Source organism: Somniosus microcephalus, chromosome 1 (genome assembly GCF_052327205.1).
Source record: "Somniosus microcephalus isolate GS21.2 chromosome 1, FLI_Smic_1.0, whole genome shotgun sequence".
In the NCBI taxonomy this organism is placed as follows: domain Eukaryota; kingdom Metazoa; phylum Chordata; class Chondrichthyes; order Squaliformes; family Somniosidae; genus Somniosus; species Somniosus microcephalus.
The window spans coordinates 150,999,942-151,023,757 of record NC_140987.1 but is presented as its reverse complement, the minus strand read 5'-3'; the positions used below and the strand labels follow the sequence as shown (position 1 = coordinate 151,023,757).

General features: G+C 47.7%; 1 protein-coding gene across 2 annotated transcripts in view; it reads left to right on the top strand.

Annotated features, from left to right (window-relative positions):
* Window positions 1–5,002, top strand: part of snx2 (sorting nexin 2) — a 76,843-nt gene extending 71,841 nt beyond the window's left edge. The window contains exons 13-15 of one of the 2 annotated variants that reach the window (XM_085986721.1): window positions 3,213–3,293; window positions 3,386–3,457; window positions 4,494–5,002. In XM_085986721.1, coding sequence (XP_085842847.1) covers window positions 3,213–3,293; window positions 3,386–3,457; window positions 4,494–4,544 — 204 coding nt within the window. In that variant the 3' untranslated portion in view covers window positions 4,545–5,002. Of the gene's footprint in view, window positions 1–941; window positions 1,104–3,212; window positions 3,294–3,385; window positions 3,458–4,493 lie in introns of those variants that run through there. The other variant, XR_015078212.1, reaches the window with a different exon arrangement.
* The last annotated feature ends 18,814 nt before the right edge of the window (window positions 5,003–23,816 follow it).

Below are 23,816 nucleotides of genomic sequence, written 5' to 3'. Positions count from 1 at the left end.
GTGCGACAGGTCGATAGTCGTTCAGACACGTCACAACTGTTTGCTTTAGCACAGGAATAATGGTAGCGGTCTTGAAGCATGTAGGGACTACTGCCTGGGCCAATGACAGATTGAAGATGGCGGTGAAGACATCAGCCAGCTGATCACATTCCTTGAGTACCCGTCCAGGGATGCTATCGGGTCCAGCAACCTTTCGTGTTCACTCCTTGTAGAACACCCCTTGCGTCGGAGGTAGACAGTGAGCACCTGGTCTTCCGGGGGCGGCAAGGCTTTGGTAGCCGGCTCCCTGTTGTCCCTGTCAAAGAGAGCGTAGAAGTTGTTAAGCTCCTCCGGAAGGGAGGCATCGCTAACCGGGGGGGCTGGTGCTTTTACTCTTGTAGTCAGTGATGGACCGGATACCTTGCCACATGCGCCGGGGGTCCGAGTTGTTGTGGAAATGATCCTCTATCTGCAGTGTCTGTTTCTTTTTGGCAGCATCCCAAAAATTGTCACTTGTCAGATATAGCTATATAGAGAGAAAGTAGCTATATAAAGTATCGATTTTAGTTCAGTCACTTGAGGTGCAGAGGCAAAGATTTCCACAGAAAAGGAACACTGGAGGGCAAATCAAATCATTTCAGCTCGTGCATGCTTGATTGGTTTATAAATGGCAGTGGCTTGGAGCTGCTTGCCTTTGTGCCTCCCAGCAATGCTTTTTGATTGGTGGCAGGAAGAGTGCAGAAGTTGGAATTAAATAGCTGGCTGGCAGTTGTGTATTTATTCTGTTGCAAACCTCTTCTCTCCATTTTTGTTCAGTTACCACAAACGTTGCATCAGCTCCCTATGATGCATATTTGACATGTCCACCAGCTTTTACAATTAGCTTCTAAAATGTTATCTCATCTTGCTCCTTTTTTTCTAATTTATTTCTTGTTGCTTTATTTCCCTTCCTCATTTTTCAGCAAGTCAGAGTTCCTTAGTGGGGGAGAAAATTGAAGGAAAATGTCACACCTGAGCTTATGCACCACCTTGTGCAAACAGAGGCCTAGGAGTGCAAGTCTCTGGTGATGGTGGGGAATGGAGGAATTGGGATGTGAGGGAAGGATATGGCAAAATAATAAATGGTTTGTATTCCTAATTTCAAAACAAATTCCTGCTTTATGCACAATTTGGCTTAATGCCCCAGGGGATAGAAGTTATTTCATTGACAGTTGAACGAGCATGCTATTGCTGACTCCAAAGATGCACATTGTATTTTGCATAATGTAATCAATTTTTTGACTGCTTTAACAATTTCTTGGAAAATGATTAATTTTTATCTTGTGTGCACACTGCCCTATCAACAGTAGCATAACTTTTGGTCTTCAAAAAACAAGACTTGAGCTTTAAGTTTCCAATAATATAAAATTTACTTTTGTACACCGTACCTAAATTATTTCATCTTCTGTGGGCACACAACTGAAGGTTAAGCTTGACATTTCAGGTCTCTCTTGTAATGCAACATTTCTGACTATCCAAGTTTCATTCCAGTTGCAAATTGCATTTATTGTCAAACTTCAGAATCACACTGTTTCAAGGAGCTTCTCCATTTTAGATCAGACTCAAATAGGAGATTGACTAGATGTGGCTGAAAGCATTTAGGTGTAAGAGAATATTGAAGGTGGGGGAAGATGTAGCAAGACTTTAAGGGGTTTAGGGAGCATGGGGGCTAGATGGCTGAAGGTTCTGCCAATAAAGCAGAGGAAGGGGGAATACAGGAGACTTTGGTTTATCCGGAGGTTGTATGTCCAGAAACCTCGATCTACCGGCAGAAATCAGGAGCCGTTCTGTTAGGTGGTTTTTCTTCTCGTGGCTTCCCCCCCCCCCCCGCCCAACCCCACCCCAACAGTCAGGCTTTGGAAAGTCTCTCCGAAGCTGTTGCTAAGCTACAGAGACGCTTCCAAGGTACGGGCCGACTGTTTGAAGCTGTTGCTAAGCAACAGTGTTGTTGATACGGAGATGAAAATCTCCATATGCTTCAACATTAACTTTATGTCCAGCAGTTTTGATAGATCGGCAACAGCTCGGCCCCATCGGTGCCGGATATAACAAAGTTTCCTGTATATAGATCGGCATCGAAAGAATTGATAGATGTAGGGCTGCAGAAAGCTGCAAAATTGGAGAGGCGTGCAGCAGTGAAGGGATTTCAAGATGCAGATTTTGATGTCTGCTTGAGGGCAGGTGCCAGTGGTGCCTCACTAGGATGGTGGTATGGTATATGGGTAACAAACTTCTAGATGACATGGAATTTGTGGGATGGAGCTTGGGAGGCATTAGAAAAGTAGAGTCTAGCAGTGACTCCCAGCTTTGTGACTGATACTCATTCCAAGCTAGTTGTAGTCATCACATTTCCATGCTTCCAGCAACATGGGCACCAGTGTTCTATTTAATTTTAATAAATTTCAACATGAAATTTTAAACCAAATTGAGACATTATTTTCCTCCCTTCCATGAGAATTTATATTTCAACAATTTTAACTGTTCTACAGAAATCTCTAAAATATCATTGGAAAAGCCAGTTGGACAATCCAGCTTGTTCTAAATGTACTAGTTTGTTTTGTGGACTGGCCAATATCAGTCTTGTAGCCAAGCATGTATCCCTCTTGAATGTCACTCTCAATTTCCCTTTTTAATTCCTTCAACTGGAATACTCTCCGAATTTCCATAATTACAGCCATCGAAAACTCAAATTCCACCCATAACTTGAGTATGAACTGAGGTGAATCTAATTTTACAACCATGACTTCATTGGCAGAATTTTGCTTTTATTTGGTTGCTGATGGACTTTAATTGCAATCTTCACTTTCTTAGCTTTCAAACTTGCAAGCCTCCTGCACAGTTGCATATTGTACAGTCAATTTTTGGTTTCTTAATGGAACATGAATTGCTTTAATTACTGAATTAAGCTCTTCTCTCCAGAATTCAAATTCATAACTTATTTTGCCTACTTTTTCTAAGCTTTCACAAATGCTAAATTGAAGTATAGATTAATGTACTTGCAGCTATAGTTAAATGTACTGAAACTTAATTTAACAAATTAACAGTCAAACTTTTATTCAATTAGCTGCTTGGAACGGAAGGTTACTGTTGTGAAATCCAATGACTTTTTTGCCAAATGCTCTGCTACTGTAAGCATTTTGAATGCTTGGGAATATGACTAATTTATCTGTAATTCACATTTTTTCCCCCTCAAGTGGGAGGCAAGAGTTCAACAAGGAGAGAGGGACTTCGAACAGATCTCGAAAACCATTCGCAAGGAAGTGGGCAGATTTGAGGTGTGTAGAATGGTCCAGCATCCTGAGTAAATTTACTGCTATTTAAACCACCTTTAAGCCATTCTTTGATCTTGTTTCTTTTCTATTTGCAGAAAGAAAGGGTAAAGGACTTCAAAACTGTTGTAATCAAGTACCTTGAATCTTTAGTACAAACACAGCAGCAGGTAAGTTGTAGCTTTGAGGTTGATTAGACTAGATAATAGAATTGTAGAAGGCAAAGTCTGTTGCCGGTTTGCTTTAAGTACAGTGAAACTCATTGCCAGAATGCCTAAAGAGGAGGCCAGTGTGCTTCACATTGCTCTTGCTGTATCAATTTTTGTTAACTTTAGTCGACAAGGTCTGCAGTGTCATCTGAATTGTCGAACTGACTTCTGAGAATCTGCCTTGTTTTCACATGATGGGCACTTTTGGTTTGCAAATTGAAGTAGTCTTGGTGTATGGGGTGAGTGTAGTTGATCTAATTAATGTGGGGTGATGTCTAAATGTAGTGTCAGGTAATGCTTTTGAACTGCCAGTTTATATAGGTTCTCTTTTTTTTTCTTGATTCATTTTCTGTCTTAAAGCATGCAAGTCGAGCACCTGAGCAGTGTGTTGGACATGTCTTTCTATGTGGGGGGGAAAACTGGGCTTTACTCCTTGGCATTAGAAACCAGTAACATGAATTGAGTCTTGGTGCAAATTTGCACCCTGCAAATCTATGGTGCAATGCTTGATGCCATCCTGCTGTTTGTCCCCTCCTTTCTCCCTTTCCTCTCTCTCTTCCTACCCCCCCAACCCCACCCAATGAAAAGTACTTCCCTGGCTTTGAAGCTCTTTGGGGTGTCCTGATGTGAAAGATGCTACATACAGTATATGCAACATTAGAAAGAAAACAAAACAAACTAAGTCCTAATAGAACATGCAGTCTGTGCATCTTTGACGTTATTCAACAGTGTAAAATCTTTGCCCCTTTTCATGAGACCACTATTAAATTATAGGCATGGGAATTAAGAGTACATTACCAGGGTTCTTAAATTGCCCAACCACAGTTTCTTGCAAACTATTTTACAATAAATGCAGTACTTAAATATATGGTCTTAAACTAGGTATAACTTGACTACCTGCTCTGTTTGTTTGGTTCTTTTTATTAAAATGTTTTTTTCCTAAATGTTGGATTCCATTTAGAAGCTACTAATCTCTCTCTCTCCAATTATTTTTCAGTTAATTAAATACTGGGAGGCATTCTTGCCTGAAGCCAAAGCAATAGCATGAAATCCTGATGTGATGATGAAATGTGGCCTGTCTCTTGTTTACAACTGGTTCCATACTAAGCACTGACTACAGAATTCCAACTTAACCACTATATATTTTAAAATTGTAATACTGTATTACAAAAGTGGTTTAATAGAAGATTCCTTTTTATTCTGTTGTATTTTGTTAACCAGCTGCATGGCCTGATCCAGTCAGAATGAACTGGACTGTGGAATGAAATTCTGCAGTAGTTGCTGAATTGAACACTACTGTGCATCTTAAAATTATGCAGTGAAATGCATTGCCAGTGCTGGAACTGAGATTTTGCTGTGAATGACACTTGTGTTTCATTCTTAAAGATCTATTACTGAATTTTCATATAACTAATTGTAAATTGTGAAAGCATAAATCAGCATTCCTGTATAGAAATCATGAATTTTGTGATCTTTGTTACTATAATAAAGGATATACTTAATGCACCACTAGTGTTTTTTATACACGGGACCTTTTTAATGCAACAGACCTTGCTATGTCTAGCTGATATTTGCTTTGGATTTCTCCAGTACAATTCAAATATACACTTTTTTTTTAAAAACAGTAACTTTTTGGACAGCTATTTCTCTTGCCTCCAGTTGCCTCTCCTGTGACCATAGCTTTCTTAGTTCAAGACTTTACCCCAGCTTCAGTTAACACTATACACCTTGCCATGAGCTGGGGAGTTCTCCCTGGTGTCTTGGTAATATTTATCCCTCAACCAATATCATTAAAACAGATATCTGATTAATGTTGTTTGTGAGACCTTGCTGTGCACAAATTGACATTTTCTACATTACAACAGTTCAAAAGTACTACTTTAGGCTATTGACAAATATCCACTATAAGCCCACTAACTCCCACAGCTACTTGGACTACACTCTTTCTTCCCCCCCCCCCCCCACCCCACTTCCTGTAAGGACTCTATTCCATTCTCCCAGTTTCTCTGTCTCATCTGTTCTGACGATGCCACCTTCCATGTTGGTGCTTCTGATATGTCTTTTTCCTCAACAGAAGAGTCCCCTCTATCATGGTTGACATGGAACAGAAACGGTCGAGGGCCATTTCCCACACTTCTGCTCTCACCCTTTCCCCTCCCAGAACCACAATAGGGTTTCTCTTGTCCTCGCCTTTCACCCCACCAGCCTCCACATTCAACGGATCATTTCCGCCACCTCCAGCGTGATCCCCACCATCGAACACCTCTTCCCTCCCCTTTCAGCATTCCAAAGGGACCGTTCCCTCTGCAACACCCTGGTCCACTCCTCAATCAGCCCCTCCCCTCCCCACTGGGAGACCAAATGCAGATTGGGTGACCGCTTTGCAGAATATCTCCGTTCACTCCGTAAGGGTGACCCCGCACTTCTGGTTGCTTGTCACTTTAATTCTCCGGCTCCACTCCCTATCTGACCTCTGTCCTCGGCCTCTTGGCACTGTTAAAATGAAGCTCAATGTAAGCTCGAGGAACCGCACCTCATCCTTCGATTAGGCACGTTACAGCCCTCTGGACTCGACAATGAGTTCAACAATTTCGGACCATAACCTCTGCCCCTATTTTTTTCAGGTGGTAGCTGTTGATTCTGCCATCCCCATTTGCAACATTTAACCACTCCTGCCTTCCACCCTATTACAGCCCCTTTGCCTGCTTACAATCTGTTAATCTCTAACTTTTTCCAGTTCTGACAAAGGGTCACAGACCTGAAACATTAACTGTTTCTCTTTCCACGGATGCAGCCTGACATGAGTTTACAGCATTTTGTCATTTCAAAAGTACTTCATTGGATGTAAAATGTCTTGGGACATTCTGAGGTGAAAGGTACTATATAAATGAGTTTTTTACTTCTGACTGCCCTTGTTTGGCCTATTTAATCTAAAATGAAATTTAATCAGTTTTTCTAAATAAGTATTGACCTAATGCACTAGAAATAGTATATTTTCACACCACGGTGCCTAACTTATATATCCGTTCAGATATTTGAATTTCATGGATTAAATTTACTCCTGATTTGGTGCATACATAGTGTGTGCATATGTAATTAAAGCAAAAGGGAACGGTAGCGTAGTGGTAATGTCACTGGGCTAGTAATCCAGAGGCCTGGACTAATGATCGAGAGATGAGTTCAGCAAAGTCCTGTCTTTACACTGAGGACACCCTCCATCGTGTTGCATAGCACTACCACCGTGCTAAATGGGATAGATTCAGAATAGCTCAAAAACTGGGCATCCATGAGTCGCTGTGGGCCATCAGCAGCAGCAGAATTGTACACCACGGCACTCTGTAACCTCATGGCCCAGCATATCCCTCACTCTACCATTACCACCAAGCCAGGGGACCAACCCTGGTTTAATGAGTGTAATAGTATGCCAGGAGCAGCACCACATGTACCTGAAAATGAGGTGCCAACCTGGGGAAGCCACAAAACAGGACTACATGCATGCTCAGAAGCAGCATGCTAGAGCCAGGGCTAAGCAATCCCACAATCAACAGATCAGATCAAAGCTCTGCAGGTATGCCACATCCAGTCGTGAATGGTGGTGGACCATTAAACAACTACCCGGAGGAGGAGGCTCCATGAATAGCCCCATCCTCGATGCTGGTGGAGCACGTGAGTGCAAAAGACAAGCTGAAGCGTTTGCAACCATCTTCAGCCAGAAGCGCAGAGTGGATGATCCATATTGGCCTGCTCCTGAGGTCCCCACCATCACAGAAGCCAGTCTTCAGCTAATTCGATTCACTCCACGTGATATCAAGAAATGGCTCAGCGCAGTGGATACAGCAAAGGCTATCGGGCTGAAGACTTGTGCTCCAGAACTAGCCGCGCCTCTAGCCAAGCTGTTCCAGTATAGCTACAACACTGGCATCTATCCGACAATGTGGAAAACTGCCCAGGTATATGTCCTGTCCCCAAAAAGCAGCACAAATCCAACCCGGCCAATTACCGCCCCCTCCATCTACTCTCAATCATCAGCAAAGTGATGGAAGGTGTCATCGACAGCGTTATCAAGCAGCACTTACCAAAAACTTACTCAGTGATGCGCCAAGACCATGCGGCTCCCAACCTCATTAGGGCCTTGGTCCAAACATGGCAAAGGAGCTGAATTCCAGAGCTGAGGTGAGGGCGACTGTCCTTAACATCAAGGCAGCATTTGACCGAGTGTGGCATCAAGGAGCCCTAGTAAAACTGAAGTCAATGGGAATCGGGGGCAAAACTCTTCTCTGGTTGGAGTCATACCTAGCACAAAGGAAGATGGTTGTTGGTGATTGAAGGTCAATCATCAGATCCCCAGGACATTGCTACAGGAGTTCCCCAGGGCAGTGTCCTAGGCCCAACCATCTTCAGCTGCTTCATCAATTACCTTCCCTCCACCATAAAGTCAGAAGTGGGGATGCTCGCTGATGATTGCACAGTGTTCAGTTCCATTGCAATTGCTCAGATAATGAGGCAATCCATTCTTGCATGCAGAAAGACCTGGACAACATCCAGGCTTGGGCTGTTAGGTGGCAAGTAACATTTGTGCCAGGCAATGACTATCTGCAACAAGAGAAAAGCTAACCACCTCCCCATGACATTCAATGACATTACCATTGTCAAACCCCCATCCTGGGGGTCACCATTGACCAGAAATTTAACTGGACCAGCCATATAAATACTGTAGCAACAAAAGCAGGTCAGAGGCTGGGTATCCTGCGGTGAGTGACTCACCATCTGATTCCTCAAAGCCTTTTCATGACCTACAAAGCAGAAATCAGAAGTGTGATGGAATACTCTCTACTTGCCTGGATGAGTGCAGCTCCAACACTCAAAAAGCTCAACACCATCCAGGACAAAGCAGCCCGCTTGATCAGCACCCATCCAACACCTTAAACAGTCACTCCCTCCACTACAAGATGCTCTGCAGCAACTCGCCAAGGCTTCTTCGATAGCACCTCCCAAACCCGCGACCTCCACCACCTAGAAGGACGAGGGCAGCAAGCGCATGGGAACACCACACCTCCAAATTTCCCTCCAAGTCACACACCATCCTGACCACGGTATTGCAGGCCTTCCTCCCCTTCTTAAAGGGGAGGTGCCTTGAGAAGGGCCGGGCTCTTGGAGCACAGCCAGCACTACACGGTGGGGTGGGGGTGTTCAGGAGGCTGGGGTCGGGAGCACAGGCAGGTACTGGCAGGCGGCCAGCAACAAAAATGGCTGCCCCACACCTCGCCTTTAAATAGCGCTTCCCCGGCCGCAGGCATACATAGCGTTCGGCGGTAAGTCAGGGTGCTCCTGAAGATTGCAAGCAGGGTGCGGCGCACTGCGATGACGTCATCACCGGCGGTGCCGCGGGGTGCTACTGGTTAGCGCCGCCACTAACCTCCTGCTGAATTTCGTGGGCAGCGCCGCGCCTGGGCGCCCTCTTAGGACGCTAACGGGAGGCGCAAAGCAACCCAATTTTTTCCCCCATGGAATTTTGGAAAATGACAACCAATGCATCCACTATCTCTAGCCACCGCTCTCAAAACCCTAGCATGTAGGCCATCAGGTCCAGGGGATTTATCGGCTTTCAGTTCCATTAATTTCTCCAGTATTTTTATTTTACTAATAATTTCTTTCAGTTCCTCATTCTCGCAAGAACCTTGGTTCTCCACTATTTCCAGGAAGTTTTTTGTGACTTCTTCCATGAAGACAGACACAAAGGGTATAATTTTGATGCTGCTCAGAGTGCGGGTTTGGAGGCGGGTCCGCTGTCAAAATCACAAAGATTGGTATCCCGCTGTAAACCCGCCTCCTTGCCCCTTTCACAAGTGTTGGGTCTGTCATCCCTGAACGGACTCAACACCAAGCAGCGGGTCAGCCAATTTAGATAGTTAAAATCTTATTAAAAGGTAGTTAAGAGCCATGTACTTACCATTTACCAGGTTTTCAATGAGGTTTCCAGAGAGCGGCTATCACGTCAGGTAAGTGTGTCAGGTTCTCAATGACTGTGGATTGCTGTGAATAGGTGGAAGCTGCAAAAGTGGCCTAAAATCTACTATTTCACAGCTGTTCACTTCCCAATCTTAGAAGCTGGAGCATTAATGATTTGGAATCCATTTTTGAGCTTTATGCACTTTTGAAGTGTTTGGAGTAATCTCTCTATCCACTGTCACCTCCTTGGAACAACCTATCTCAACATTGACAGATTACTTCTATCATCTCAGCCTCACCTGCCATCTATTCCATCAGCATCGTGTAGGGGGTTTTGGCGTGTGCCCAGTCGGCTCTGCCCCTGACTGTCTCTGAGCGGTTCGAATCGCTCCACACCCCCTGGGTTCTAGACACCGGACTTAGGTACAGGCGGCGATACAGAAAATCGAGTAGACAAGTGGTTTGGTGCAAGAAAACCAAATTTTATTAAAAGGCTGAATAAAACACAATATTACTGAGAATTACTGGTATAGAGCACGGTGGCATAGTGGTTAGCACTGTTGCCTCACAGCGCCAGGGACCCGGGTTCGAATCCGGCCTCGGGCGACTGTCTGTGTGGAGTTTGCACATTCTCCCTGTGTTTGCGTGGGTTTCCTCCGGGTGCTCCGGTTTCCTCCCACAGTCCAAAGATGTGCGGGTTAGGTTGATTGGCTATGATAAATTGACCCTTAGTGTTAGGGGGATTAAATACGTGGGGTTACGGGGATAGGGTGGGATATGTGTTGGTGTAGTAGTTACGGGGATCGGGTGGGATATGTGTCGGTGCAGGCTCGATGGGCCGAAATGGCCTCTATCTGCACTGTGGGGTTTCTGTGATTCTGTGAGTTACAGGCATAAACAGTTAATACACATATATGGGAATGGGGAACACACGGCACATCGAGGGAAACACATTAAAAATCCCCTTATCCTTATCCCACCCCCTATTCCTAACTAGATTAAGCTATGAGGGGCCAGGAATTCATGCTCACCAATTCAAAACCTGTTGTTTTAGATGGTGGGGTTTGAGGTCCGCTCTTTCTGTCTTTTGGGGTATCCCATCGCCACGTGCTCACAGGGCGCGGCGCTGAAGTTGTTTGTGCGAGGCACCCTCCCTTTTTCTCCGTTAATGTCTTCGAGTACTTAGTCGCGATGGGCCGACTTCTCCTTCGGGCGGTCGCCGACGGTATTGCTGTGGTCGGTTTTTACCGTTTAATGATTTTGCTACCCATGCTTCGAACACCAGCTTATTCTTCAACTGGGCTATTACTGTCCATGTGATAAACGCCAGCTTATAACTAGGCCGTTTGTCTTGATTTTGTTACCCATTCTTCGAACACCAGTATATTCTTAAATTGGGGTTTTACTGTTCATGCATGTAACGCCAACTTAATTCACCAAACGCCAGCTTATAACTAGGCATTTGTTCCCCAACGCGTCTTTCGCTGCCCTTCTCTGTTTACCATATTCTTTGTCTCGTCTGCCCATTTTTGACCTGTGTGGTTTTGAACTCGGGTCTTGTTCTCCTCCCACATTGGGTCCTTGGTGTTGAGCAGCGTGGGGAGCGAGAAGAGAGCCCGAGAAAACTAAGAGAGCGATCACTACCAATAGGCCTACAATTATACCCGATTCTTCATTCCTTATCTGCGTGCCAAATCAGGTCAGTCCTTTGTCTAACTTTTGGCGGGCTTGTTTAAACTGATTACAGCCATTTACTTTAACGACTCCTGGAATGGTTGTCTGTGTTTTAATGGTTTCGATGTCCTGGCTGTTGGTTATGTATGAAACTTAATCGGGTTTTCCTGACTTGATGGCTTCTGTGAGCTGTTACCGATTAAATATGCAGAAACCTAATGGCCTTGATTGAAGCCCATTCTAACCTGATCTGTTTCAAGGTGAATGGAATGCATATTCTGTGTTTGCTTTAACTGTCTGGCTCCACAAAGTCTCTTCACAGATTTATGCATTTTTAAGTTTCGTTTCAGGTTTGAAAAAGGTGCCTGCCTGTTTGCAGAGCCTTGCTTTTAAAATCCTGTACTTTTGGTCACGAGGTTGCAGAAGCCATTTTGGGTACCCTGCCTTTCCATAACTTGTCCATACAGGGTCCCTTTATCCATAACTTTGAGGAATGTGGGAATTTTGAGAACCCTACACTTCCCCCCTGTTGATACTAAACTTGCTTTAAGTATCATCCTGATAAGGTGAGCAAAATTTCCAACCCTCCACAGTCAATCTTCCCCTGCAATTACCTATCTAAGTTACCCATGACACATGCATTTCCCATTCTGTAAAATGTAGTGTACATAAGCATACATAGAATAATTAGTCATTTACACACATCCAAGCATGGAGGGAGTCCAACACCCCTGCACCACTTGGTACACATCATCTTTATTACAAACAACACGTTGAAAATCTTTATTAAAAGCAGCAAAAGAACATAAAAAAACAATCTTTAATCAATGATACAAACAACAAATTCAAACAGGTGTATCTCCCTCCACCTTAACATAATGTTCCTTCCAGGTTCTTTGGTTTCAGAATTCAAGTATTTGACCTTTTCCCTTGCACTGAGTGCATACTAGGTACAATACTATCCCCAACTGGCAAACCCCGAGAGTGTGGGAAGCCAGTCTGATCCACGAAGGGACCTCTATGTTATTGAAAATGTCCCACCAGGGTGGAACTACAATGTCCAATATCTTAGCCCCTATCTCTACTGTTTTCTGCTCCAGAGTGTAAAAATGTTTCTGTGAAACTATAACTGCTTTGAGTATATTGGTAAGGTGTTCTGGGAGAGGGGGAATTTCGTAGCTGAAATGCGCTACATACAGGAAACTTTGTGCTATCCGGCACCGACGGGACCGAGCTGTTGCCGTTCCCTCAAAACTGCCGGACACTCCAGCGCTAATGTTGAAAGATACGGAAGCTTTTGAGCTCCGTATCTGTCAACAAACCCTGTTGCTTAGCAACAGCTTCAGCAGACCTTGACTGTTGAGGAAAAAAGCAACAAGAAGAAACAAGAAGAAAAAAAACCTAATGAAAACGGCTCCTGATTTTTGCTGGTGGCTCGAGCATTCCGGACAGTTAGCCTCCGGATAACACAAAGTTTCCTGTACTTCTGTAGATTGGTAAAATTCTCTTTTACAGTGAGGTGAACAGTGGAGGGTTCAGGAATGGGGACAATTCATTCCTGGGCCACTTAAACTTCTGCCTCGGGTTTAAAGCAGAAACTGCTGTCACTAACTGGACACCAGCTATGCTGGTAGTGGGGCGCTCCTGTGGTGACACAATATGTCCCACCTATATATGCTACCTGCGGGGGAACATGGCCTTGTGCCATTGCCTCCATTGTACAATTTATAAGTTTTGCGCCAGCAGCTCTGAACCCGCACTGTGGTTTTGAATAGGCGTTCAGGTGCTGGGGACACAGGATTGTGTGCTCCCCAGCTCCGGCACCCCGAGAGGTCAGTACCTGTCATAGCGTGCTCCCACTTTTATGACGTAAGGTGGGACCGCTGTGAAACAAATGTGTGCACCCCCTTGAATGACTCCAATGTTCTCGACCTTGTATACCGGTGTGGGTCGGGCTGTCCTACCCATGACCGGCATCCTAACTACTATACCCATGATGGGGTGGTTGCACCGTCCACAATCCACTGGGACCGGGTAGGCTTCCGAAGCTAGCCGGAGTTGGCACGGGCTTAATGCATTCTCAAACGGATGGAGGGCTGCAAGGTGCTTGTTGCTGATCCAGGAGGGGACTAAACCCTGTTTTAAATCCTCCAGATTACTGCGGTCCTCGCCCAGCAACCACACCCCGTACAGCACGCACACCTCATTCTGTGCAGCCTGGTCAGAAGCATTTCTGTCCTCCCTTATGAGGGCATTCACGGTCTTTGCATACTTCTCCAGCTCGGCTATAATTTATTTTAAATGGACCGTCATGGCCTGGTCCTCATGTAACTCCGAGCCCACTACTTTGTTCACATCCATTAGGATTTTCTTTAACTGAGTTTTTAAACCGTTTATCTGGATCTGCAACTCTACGTCATCTAAACTGTTGATGACAGAGGACCCAGTGTTAAACGCAGTAAAAACATCATTCCATGCTCCCCTTCTTTGCCTCCCTGCATTACCCAAAAACTCACGGTGTGTGGTGTACAGTTCAGTTTTGTCGACATTGGCGAAATCGAACTCGTAAAATTTTCTGAACATGTCCTTTAATAGGGCCTGGTATAGCTGCTCAGTCTCTTTGGGGCACCACTCCGGTAAGTGTACCTCGGTGAGATTTAAAATCACGGAGGCTACCGCGTAGTGTACCCCCTGGTACAGCACCTGATCCGTGGGCACTAGTACCAGCCCATTCCCTGGTCCCTTGGTGGTGGCGGGGCACCCTTCCTTGTGTGTCCTCGCTGCCTGCATCATGGGCAGGGGCTTTCGGGGGTGGGTCACAAGCTCAGTGGCATTGACTGGGATCGGGGAGTATGGGACCACACACGCCTTCATGCTGGTATCCCACTTCATCCCCTCCCCGGTGTCTTGCCACTGCCGGTGGAAAACGATTGATATGCCTGTGGGGCAGACCCTCTCTGACCCCCACATACAGACATAAATCCCTTGATCCGGTTCCCACCACTTGTCCCAACACACACTTAATCCCCCGTGAGTCCCTGTAATCGTCCGATGGGTATTGTTCCCCAACCGTTCCCACTTGACTGCGGGATTTCTCATATCTTTGCTCAGCTTTCTGAGCCACCACCCCCTATCCAAAGGAATGTGTCCCTTGCACGTTAAACATACACGTTTCCCTACGGTGACGCTAACCCTTGTGGTAACGACCTGTGCCCTGGGGCACCGGAGGGAGGCCTCCCCGTACGTGAACCCGGTCTGGCTGGAGTACTGAGACGAATTGGACCCTGTCCACCTTCCCTCGTGGACGTAGACAGCGGTCTCCTCCATGTCCCGTTCGCCACTTCCATCGGTTACTATAGGTGCTCTTTCTCCTGAGCACCCATAGATGTGGGATTCCTCCACGTCACCTCGCTTTCCAATGCTCATTCCTGTCAGGACGAGTAGGATTACGCCCCCCTTCATCCTGAAACTCTTTCTGCAAAAGATACAAGAGCATATAGCCAGGTCCCGAGGAGATTCTCTGGCTTGGGTGAAGCATAGTCGGGTCTCGCGATCTCGACTCAAATACACACACTCTTAAGAGATTATTACTTATTTACAACTACCCATCACCTTATTTAATACTTAAGCTAAACACCCAAACTTAAAAATACCTAAACTTAAATTATCTAAACTTACATTACCTAAACTATATACATCCGCCGCCCATCTCCGGGCGGCCAGCGTAATCCCTGTTTGGGCTGTGGCACACCGCTCCCTTCGGTGTGACCGCACTGTCCTGCACTTTCGGTCCCTCACAGCCTGTGGCTGCTGGCTGGGGACCTCTGTCTTTGGACTTACCCCTGACTAGGGAGGCTGCCCCTTTAAAATGGGGAGCCGGTGACCATGGTTTCCTTGGCTGGGGTGTCCGTGGGGACCTTCTCGGGACTTTGATGGGTGGGGTTTTCTTAGCTGGTGGGCCTTTAACCCGAACCACTGTCCCCTCTGGTGCGGTCTGTGGGCTCGCCACTGCCGCTGGCCGGGGATCTTCCTCAGGCTTTACCTCTCCCGAACCTAGGCTAGGGGCAGGTAACTCTTCGCAGCCTGTTGCTGCAGGCTGAGAGTCTCCGCCCCCAGGTCCCAAACCTGGGTCCGGGGCGGGGTCTTTGCCCTCGGGTCCCTCCTCCTCTAAACCTGGGTCAGGGGCAGGGTTTTCGCCCTCGGGTCCCTCCTCATCTGGATCCCAGAAGAGTGGGGGAGTGTAAGATTCGCAAAATTAATATTGTCAGATAAGGGTCCTTTGGCAGAAGAGGCCTTTACTTTTAAAAGACTGTTTTAAAAGAAGCCCAGGAAAAGGGACACATAAAATGGCCGCCAGACCCCGTGACTAGCTTTCTGGACACTTTAAAATGGTTCCTGCAGTCCCCAGACAGTCTTTGTGGATTCAGCCCACAGTAAGTTCTGGAAGGCCGTTTCGGAGAAAATGAAACCAGACACAACCACATACATATGGATTGGATGCAGATCCAGTCAGATCGGCCTGTAGATAAAGGCCATCTAAATGTTTACCCAGACAAAGGGAAACAGTTTTATATTCATAAGGGGAGCATCAAAGACCCATTAAAGACATCAAGAAGACATTCAAAACAATACAAGGTCATTCCAGACCAGAGATGGCCATCACCGGCTATCCCGAAAGCAGTTTAAATATAACTACCCCGTTGTGATACAAGCCCGCCAAAAGTTAAACAAAGACTAACCTTGATTTGGCGGGAGATAAAAGCTTCTTTGAGAAGTATAACTGGAGTCCCAGGTAGCCATCGGGAGCGATCAGCCAGACGTGCTTTTGAGCTTGTCCTTTTGAGAGCCGTGGAGGAACGTTAATCCAGAGACCAAGAAGGTGATTCGAGTCTGCGTCCCGCCCCGGGGTAACCATCGGGAGGTCATCGACGAACCCCGGGCTGTTGACGAGACAAAGGACAGCAGCCCTACAGAAGAAATCTAGCTGAAAATGGTAATCAGCTAGACTCCGCGAAGAGACCTCTTCAACCATGGTCAAACAGGTGGTCGCCGTTCCCGCCGACGTCCAGGCCTGCCAGTGTCCAGCCTGTCCGTGACCTTCACCTCGAGGAAGAAGAGAGTGTTGCAGCCCGCAGCGCTGACCACGTGGAGACAGGACGCCTGAAAGGATCAAAACGCAGACCTGTTTCAAAACTCTATACTTTCCAACTGGATTGGTGAGCATGTTTCTGGCCCCTCACAATCTGATCTAGCTAGGCTTAGGGGGTGGGCATTTAAGGGGTAATGAATTGTTGTCCCTAGATGTTCCGTGTGTTTCCCCATTTCATGATGACTTTTGTAAAGTATAATATGCCTGTATCTATCTCAGTTAGTAATGTATTATGAATTTGTTTTTCCCTCCCATGTACTCTGTTATTGACTTGCATTTGATTTGTTTTTATCTATGCAATAAAATTTCATTTCGTTTCCATTAAACCTGGCCTATCGAGTATTCTCGACATTGTAGTTCCTGCATCAAAGTCCAGTGTCTAGAACCTAAGGGGCGAGTGGGTCAAACCACTCAAGGTTTTACTGTGCAAGAGAGAGAGACCTCTAGAGAGAGAAACCTCTGCGATCTAAAACCCCTTACAGGAGTGTCCCAATCGGTGGGTGGGATGGCCCCTCCCCTTAAACAAGCCACAGCGCCTGCCTGTGCAGCCTGTGAACTTGTTCCTGCTGCAGGCTGAGGATCTCTATCCTCAGACCTTACCCCAACTGACGGTTTCCTCTTCTCGGGTTTAAACAGTTTACACTGATTAATATGGAACCATTTGGTGCGCCGAGGCATCTTAATGGCGTATACCATGGGGCTTTCCTTGTCTACAATGCTGTAGGGCCCCATGTATAGCGGTTCTAAACTTCCTACCCGAGCATAGTTCCTCACCATGACCTGATCTCCTACCTCTCACTCGTGGTGTTTTTGGGGTTCTAGCAGCAATCGGTTGCTCCGATGCTGCTTTCCCATGTTCCCAGCCACCTGCCCGTGGACCTGCTTAAGGTGCTCGAAGAGGTTTCGGGCGAACCTGTCCCAGTTTACCTCTCGGAGCTGACCTTCGGTTAGCACCGGGGCTAGTACATGGGTGGGAGTCCGCATAACCCTGCCAGTCATCAGCTCGTGCAGGGTGTACCCCGTACTTTTCGACTGGCTGGCCCGGATCCCCATGAGGATCAGCGGTAGGACCTCTGCCCATTTTTGAGGCGAGTCCACCGTCTCCTTCCTTAACCTTTCTTTTAAGGTCCTATTCATTCTCTCCACAATCCTTGATGACTGCGGGTTGTGGGCAACGTGCCACTTCCCCTCGATGCCTAGCAGCATAAGGGTATTCTGCAGTACCTGCCCGGTAAAGTGACTCCGTTGGTCGGATTCCACATACTGTGGTAGCCCCCATTGCGAGAACACTTCCCGGACCAGGATCCTGGCCGTACCCAGAGCTGTGGCCGTTCTGCAGGGGACGGCTTCTACCCATTTGGTGAACACATCCACCAGGGCTAGGCAGTACTTATAGCCTCCCTGGGCGGTGGGTAGGGGCCCGACGTAGTCGACCTGTATCGACTGCCATGGTCCCTCTACCCTCCTGATGTGTCCCATGGGTACCTTCCTTTTATGGGGGTCAGGGTTATTAGCAGCACACACCAGACAGCCGGTGCAGAACTCGCGGACATCTTCCCCGAGTCCTGGCCACCATCCCGCCTGTTCCACCCGCTGCCAGGTGGTCTCAGGCCCGGGATGCCCCGCTCCTGGACCCTCATGGGCCAGTTGAAGGAATTTCCTCCGGTGCTGCTGCAGCACAACCCACTGTTCCCCCCTGAACAGCATGCCTTCTTTTACGGAGAGGGCTGCTGCGCCGTAAGGGCCCTCTACCCTTTTTCCCTCAATCACTGCGTTGAGGACGGCTTTGAGGACGGGGTCTTGGGCTTGGACCGTCTTAAGGTCCGGGGCTAAAGCTACCCCTGCACTCCCTTGTGTCCTGTCCCTACCTCTGACTGCTGCCATGGGTCTGGACCCATATGGGTCCCAGAAAGTGCCTGTGCGGGCACCCTCCTTAGCCAGCATGTCAGCCTGCTGGTTACCCTGACTACGGGGTTCTGTGGAGGAATGGGCTTTCACCTTGTGGATGAAAACCTCCCCATCCTCCCCCACCGCCGCTAGGATTTTCTCCAGAAGGGGTTTTACTGTGAGGGGTCTCCCGTCGGCGGAGGTGTATCCGCAGCGGGACCAGGTGGCCAGGTACTCTGTACACAAATTGCACGTAAACATACTGTCCGAGCAAATTGTCTATGGGGTGGGGAAGATTTCGGGGTGTGTAACGACGTATACTACCGTGGACAGTTCAGCCTGCTGGGCGCTCATGGTGCTGGGGAGCTTAATTGCCAGGGCAATGTTTGCCGCTGGGTCATAAACTCCACACCCCGTGAGTCGCTCGCCAGCAGATACCATGCTGGAGCCGTCCACATAGATTTCACGGCCCGTGGGATGTATCCCGGCCCGTAAACCTATGTTCACTTCCCAAACCCCTTCTATGGAACACTGGTGGGCTGTTCCAGGATATACCAGGTTGACTGCGAGCTTTGGCTCGCAGAGACCCTTCACATTAAGATCCATCTGTGAGAGGAGCAGGGTCCAGCGGGCAATGCGGACACTGCTCACCATTCCATCATTGATCCTCCCATCCAGAAGCATCTGGGTGGGTGTGTGATGGGTGAGGAGGGTGCTGGGAGAGGTTCCTGTGAAGATCAGCGATCTTTTCAGAGCCCAATGTGTGGCCAGGAGGTGTCGCTCACAGTTGGAGTAACTCCTCTCCACATCCGTGAGTATCCTGGAGGAGCAGACCACCGGTCTTAGCCGGCCGTGCTGCTCTTGGAGCAGCACAGCACTCAGGCTATCCTCGCTGGCTGCTACCTCCAGGAAGAACTCTTTCCCCCCATCTATGGCCCCTAGAGCTGGTGCGGTCTGCAGATCCTCCTTGAGCCTGACAAAAGCTGCCTGGCAACCCTCCTCCCAAACCCACTCCACTCCCTTGTGTAGGAGTCGGAGCAGAGGGGCTGCTGTGGCTGCATAGTCTTCAATGAAGTCTCTGCAGTACCCGGTTAGCCCTAAAAATGACCTCACACCTGTAACTGTGTTGGGGACGGGTAACTCCTGTACCGCCTCCCTCCTAGCCTTATCTATGGCCCTTTCCCCAGCGCTTACGGTCAGGCCCAGGAACTTCACCTTCTGCTGGCCAATCTGTGCTTTCTTTGGGTTTACTTTAAAACCCTCCTGCCTGAGCAGCTCCAGTAGTTCGGCCAGTAGTGGGCCATGCTCCTCTCTCGAATCGGTGAAAAGGAGCAGGTCATCCACATACTGTACCAACTGTCTGGGCTGGCTAAAACCCTTTAAACTGTTCGCCATGCACTGATGGACGATGCTGGGGCTGTTGTGGAAGCCCTGAGGCAAACAGTTCCACGTGTACTGTTGCCCTTTAAACGTAAAGGCAAACTTGTACTGATCCTCCCTCCTTAAAGGGATGGACCAAAGCCCGTTGGAAATATCCAGCACCGTGAACATGGTCACGGATGCTGGGATACTTCCCATCAGGTCGGCAACTGCTGCTACCATGGGTGCACAGGCTGGGATGTTGCTGTTGAGCACCCGATAGTCCACTGTGGCTCTCAAGGAATTGTCCGGCTTTCTAACCGGCCACAGTGGAGAGTTTACGTGGGTGGCTATCAGTCTCAAGACTCCCTGCTGCACTAAGGAGGACATGGCTGCTTCCATGTCTGGCTCCGCTTCCCTGGGGAAGTTATACTGTTTCTGTGGTCGGGCCATGGGGTCCCCGTCTATGCTGACCTCAAACCCGTTGACCCTCCCGCAGTCGTGTTTCTGCATGGCAAATGTGGCTAGGTGGGCACGCACAAATGCCTGGAACTCTTTTGGGGTGTTACTGACCATGAGCTCGAGGTTATAATCCTCTTTGGGTTCATGGTGCACAGGGTCCCCTTCCCTTCTTTCCCTGAGGTGACTACTACCTCGCCGTCCTTTCCTGTACTTGCCCCTCCATAGGCAATGATTCCTTAAATCTACCAGGATCCCGTGGCCTACAATAAAGTCGGCTCCCAGGACCCCTCTTCCACCCTCCACTTCCCATCTCATCAGGACACAGGTCCACTTGGAGCGGAGTGGTCCTAACCGAATGGCGAGCGGGATGGAAAACGAGCCGGCCTGTTCTTTGCCTGTGAATCCCGACAGACTGTATGGGACCCCGTTAGATGGAGGCGAGGTGGTGGGGTTATCTGAATGGACCACGGTGCATGATGCCCCCGTGTCCAACAGATAGGTCCCCTTCACCTTTTCTACCTCCATCTCCATGAGGGGTCTCTTCCATTCATCGTATCGAAGGGAACACAGGTAAACAGGCTGCGCTGGCTCTAGTCATGGCTGTGGATTGGATGGGGCTGATGGGGTCAGAACACCGGTAGCGGCTGCTACTCTCCCGTGGCCAGTCAATAAGGACCTCATGGTGTCCAAAAATGACTCAACCGCAGCGGGAGGGATTCCTGCCTCTGCCTTTTGGGCAGTGTTAGATCCGTGTATCTTGTTGTTGTGTCCTTCAATAATCAGACAAGAGACTGCAGGGAACGATCAACAGGTGTTTACTGAATGAGGGTTACTCTAGAACTAACTGTACAGATCACTACTCAGGGTTTATATACAGGTGTGGTCACTGCCGGTACTACAGTATACAGCTGTAAAAAGTAGTTCTCTCCCTTAAAGATACATACATTACAATTCCTCCCCTTTTAGATTAACAGTACCATAACACTCATTTAACAATTAAATATCAAACTAATTACAACGAACACTTTTAACATGCAACATTAGCTGAAAATAGTCTATTTATAAATTCAGTCTTTGGGGAGGCTTCCTGATTCTTTCTGGATAACGCCTTTCCCGAGTGTCTCGCTCTTGGTGCGGAGGCGATTCTAGCACCCTGTCGTCAGTTGATTCATCAGCTTCCGATGCTATTGTTTCTGAGGTAGATGCGACCTGTACGTCGGGTTCCTCACCAGGTACGTATGGCCGAGACATGGGGTTGACTCGTTCCTGTGACTCTAGGATCTGGTCGGCATGGCGTCTCACAATGTTCTCCCCAACATCCACTGTGTACATTAGTGGCCCCTGCCGTGTGCATATCGTCCCTGGTTGCCATTTCTCTGTTTGGTAGTCGCGGGCCAAGACTGGTTGCCCTACATTGAAGCTCCTTGTCGGCTTCTCATTGATGTGCTGGAATTGCTTACTCTCAATATCTCTTCGTACATTTGGTCTGAGCAAATCCAGACGAGATCTCAACCTTCGGTTAAAGAACATTATGGCCGGGGCCTGGTTGGTGACTGCATGTGTCGTATTTCTGTAGGCTAACAGGAAATTGTCCACCTTATGCTGCAGTGGAATGTCGTCATTGCACATGGCCTTTACTGCTTTTTTAAAGGTTTGTACGAACCTCTCAGCCAGTCCATTTGTGGCTGGATGATACGGGGCGGATGTGTAATGCCTTACCCCATTCCTTTTCATAAATCTTCGAAACTCTTCGGACACAAACTGTGGTCCGTTATCAGAGCAAATCTGCTCTGGCAAGCCGTTCCTGGCAAAAATGGTCCGTAGGACTGCAATAGTTTTCTCCGTGGTGGTGGAGGACATTTTGATCACCTCAGGCCATTTCGAGTGCGCATCCACGGCTATTAAAAACATTGAGTCCATGAATGGACCAGCAAAATCAATATGCACCCGTAGCCATGGAGATGAGGGCCACTCCCATGGGTGTAGAGGGGCATGTGGTGGTGCATTTTGGACCTTCTGCCATCCTGAGCAGCTCTTTGTCAGGTCCTCGATTTGCTGATCGATCCCCGACCAGAGGACTGGAGAACAGCTAACGTAGTACCATTATTCAAGAAGGGTAGCAGGGATAAACCAGGGAATTACAGGCCAGTGAGTCTAACATCTGTGGTGGGGAAATTATTGGAAAAAATTCTGAGGGACAAAATTAATCTCCACTTGGAGAGGCAAGGATTAATCGGGGATAGTCAGCATGGCTTTGTTAAGGGTAAATCATGTCTAACAAATCTGATCGAATTTTTCGAGGGGGTGACTAGTGGGGTGGATGAGGGAAATGCTGTGGATGTGGTGTACATGGACTTCAGTAAAGCTTTTGACAAAGTCCCGCATAGGAGACTGGTCAAGAAGGTAAGAGCCCATGGGATCCAGGGTGCCTTGGCGCGTTGGATCCTAAACTGGCTGAGTGGCAGGAGGCAGAGGGTGATGGTCGAAGGTTGCTTTTGTGACTGGAAGCCTGTGTCCAGTGGGGTACCTCAGGGATCGGTGCTGGGTCCCTTATTGTTTGTGATCTACATAAATGATTTGGATGAAAATGTAAAAGGTATGATCAGTAAGTTCGCAGATGACACGAAAATTGGTGGGGTGGTAAATTGCGAGGAGGAAAGCCTCCGGCTACAGGAAGATATAAACGGGTTGGTCAGATGGGCGGAAAAGTGGCAAATGGAATTTAACCCTGAAAAGTGCGAGGTGATGCATTTTGGACGGACAAATAAGGCAAGGGAATACACAATGAGTGGTAGGACCCTAGGAAGTACAGAGGGTCAGAGGGACCTTGGTGTACATGTACATAGATCCCTGAAGGCAGCGGAGCAGGTAGATAAGGTGGTTAAAAAGGCATATGGGATACTTGCCTTCATTAGCCGAGGCATAGAATATAAGAGCAGGGAGGTTATGATGGAGCTGTACAAAACGCTGGTGAGGCCACAGCTGGAGTACTGTGTGCAGTTCTGGTCGCCTCACTATAGGAAGGATGTGATTGCTTTGGAGAGGGTGCAGAGAAGATTCACCAGGATGTTACCTGGGATGGAGCGCCTCAGCTATGAAGAGAGGCTGGACAGGCTGGAGTTGTTTTCCTTGGAGCAGAGAAGGCTGAGGGGGGACCTGATTGAGGTGTACAAAATAATGAGGGGCATAGATAGGGTAGATAAAGAGGAACTTTTCCCCTTAGTGGGGGGGTCAATAACAAGGGGGCATAGATTCAGGGTAAGGGGCAGGAGATTTAGAGGGGATTTGAGGAGGAACTTTTTCACCCAGAGGGTGGTTGGAATGTGGAACTCAATGCCTGAAAGGGTGGTGGAGGCAGGAACCCTCACAACATTCAAGAAGCATTTGGATGAGCACTTGAAATGCCATTGCATACAAGGCTATGGACCAAATGCTGGAAAATGGGATTAGACTGGACAGGGATGGATGGGCGGCGCAGACACGATGGGCCGAAGGGCCTCTTTCTGTGCTGTAAAACTCTATGACTCTATGACCACACATAAGCCCTAGCAAGGCTTTTCATTTTCACCCCTCCCAGATGACCTTCGTGAAGCTCATTGAGCACTCTCTCCCTTAACTTGGGTGGAATTACCACTCGGAATCCACACATCAAGGTCCCCTGGCATACTGACAGCTGTTCTCTTCTGGATGAGAATGCTGGCAACAGTGAGTCGACATGTGTTGGCCATCCCTTCACCGTCAAATCATATACCCAAGACAGTGTCGGGTAATTTCGGGTCTCCTTCTCTATACCAGCGTTAGTTACTGGCAAGCATTCAATTATAGTCAAATGAAATATTT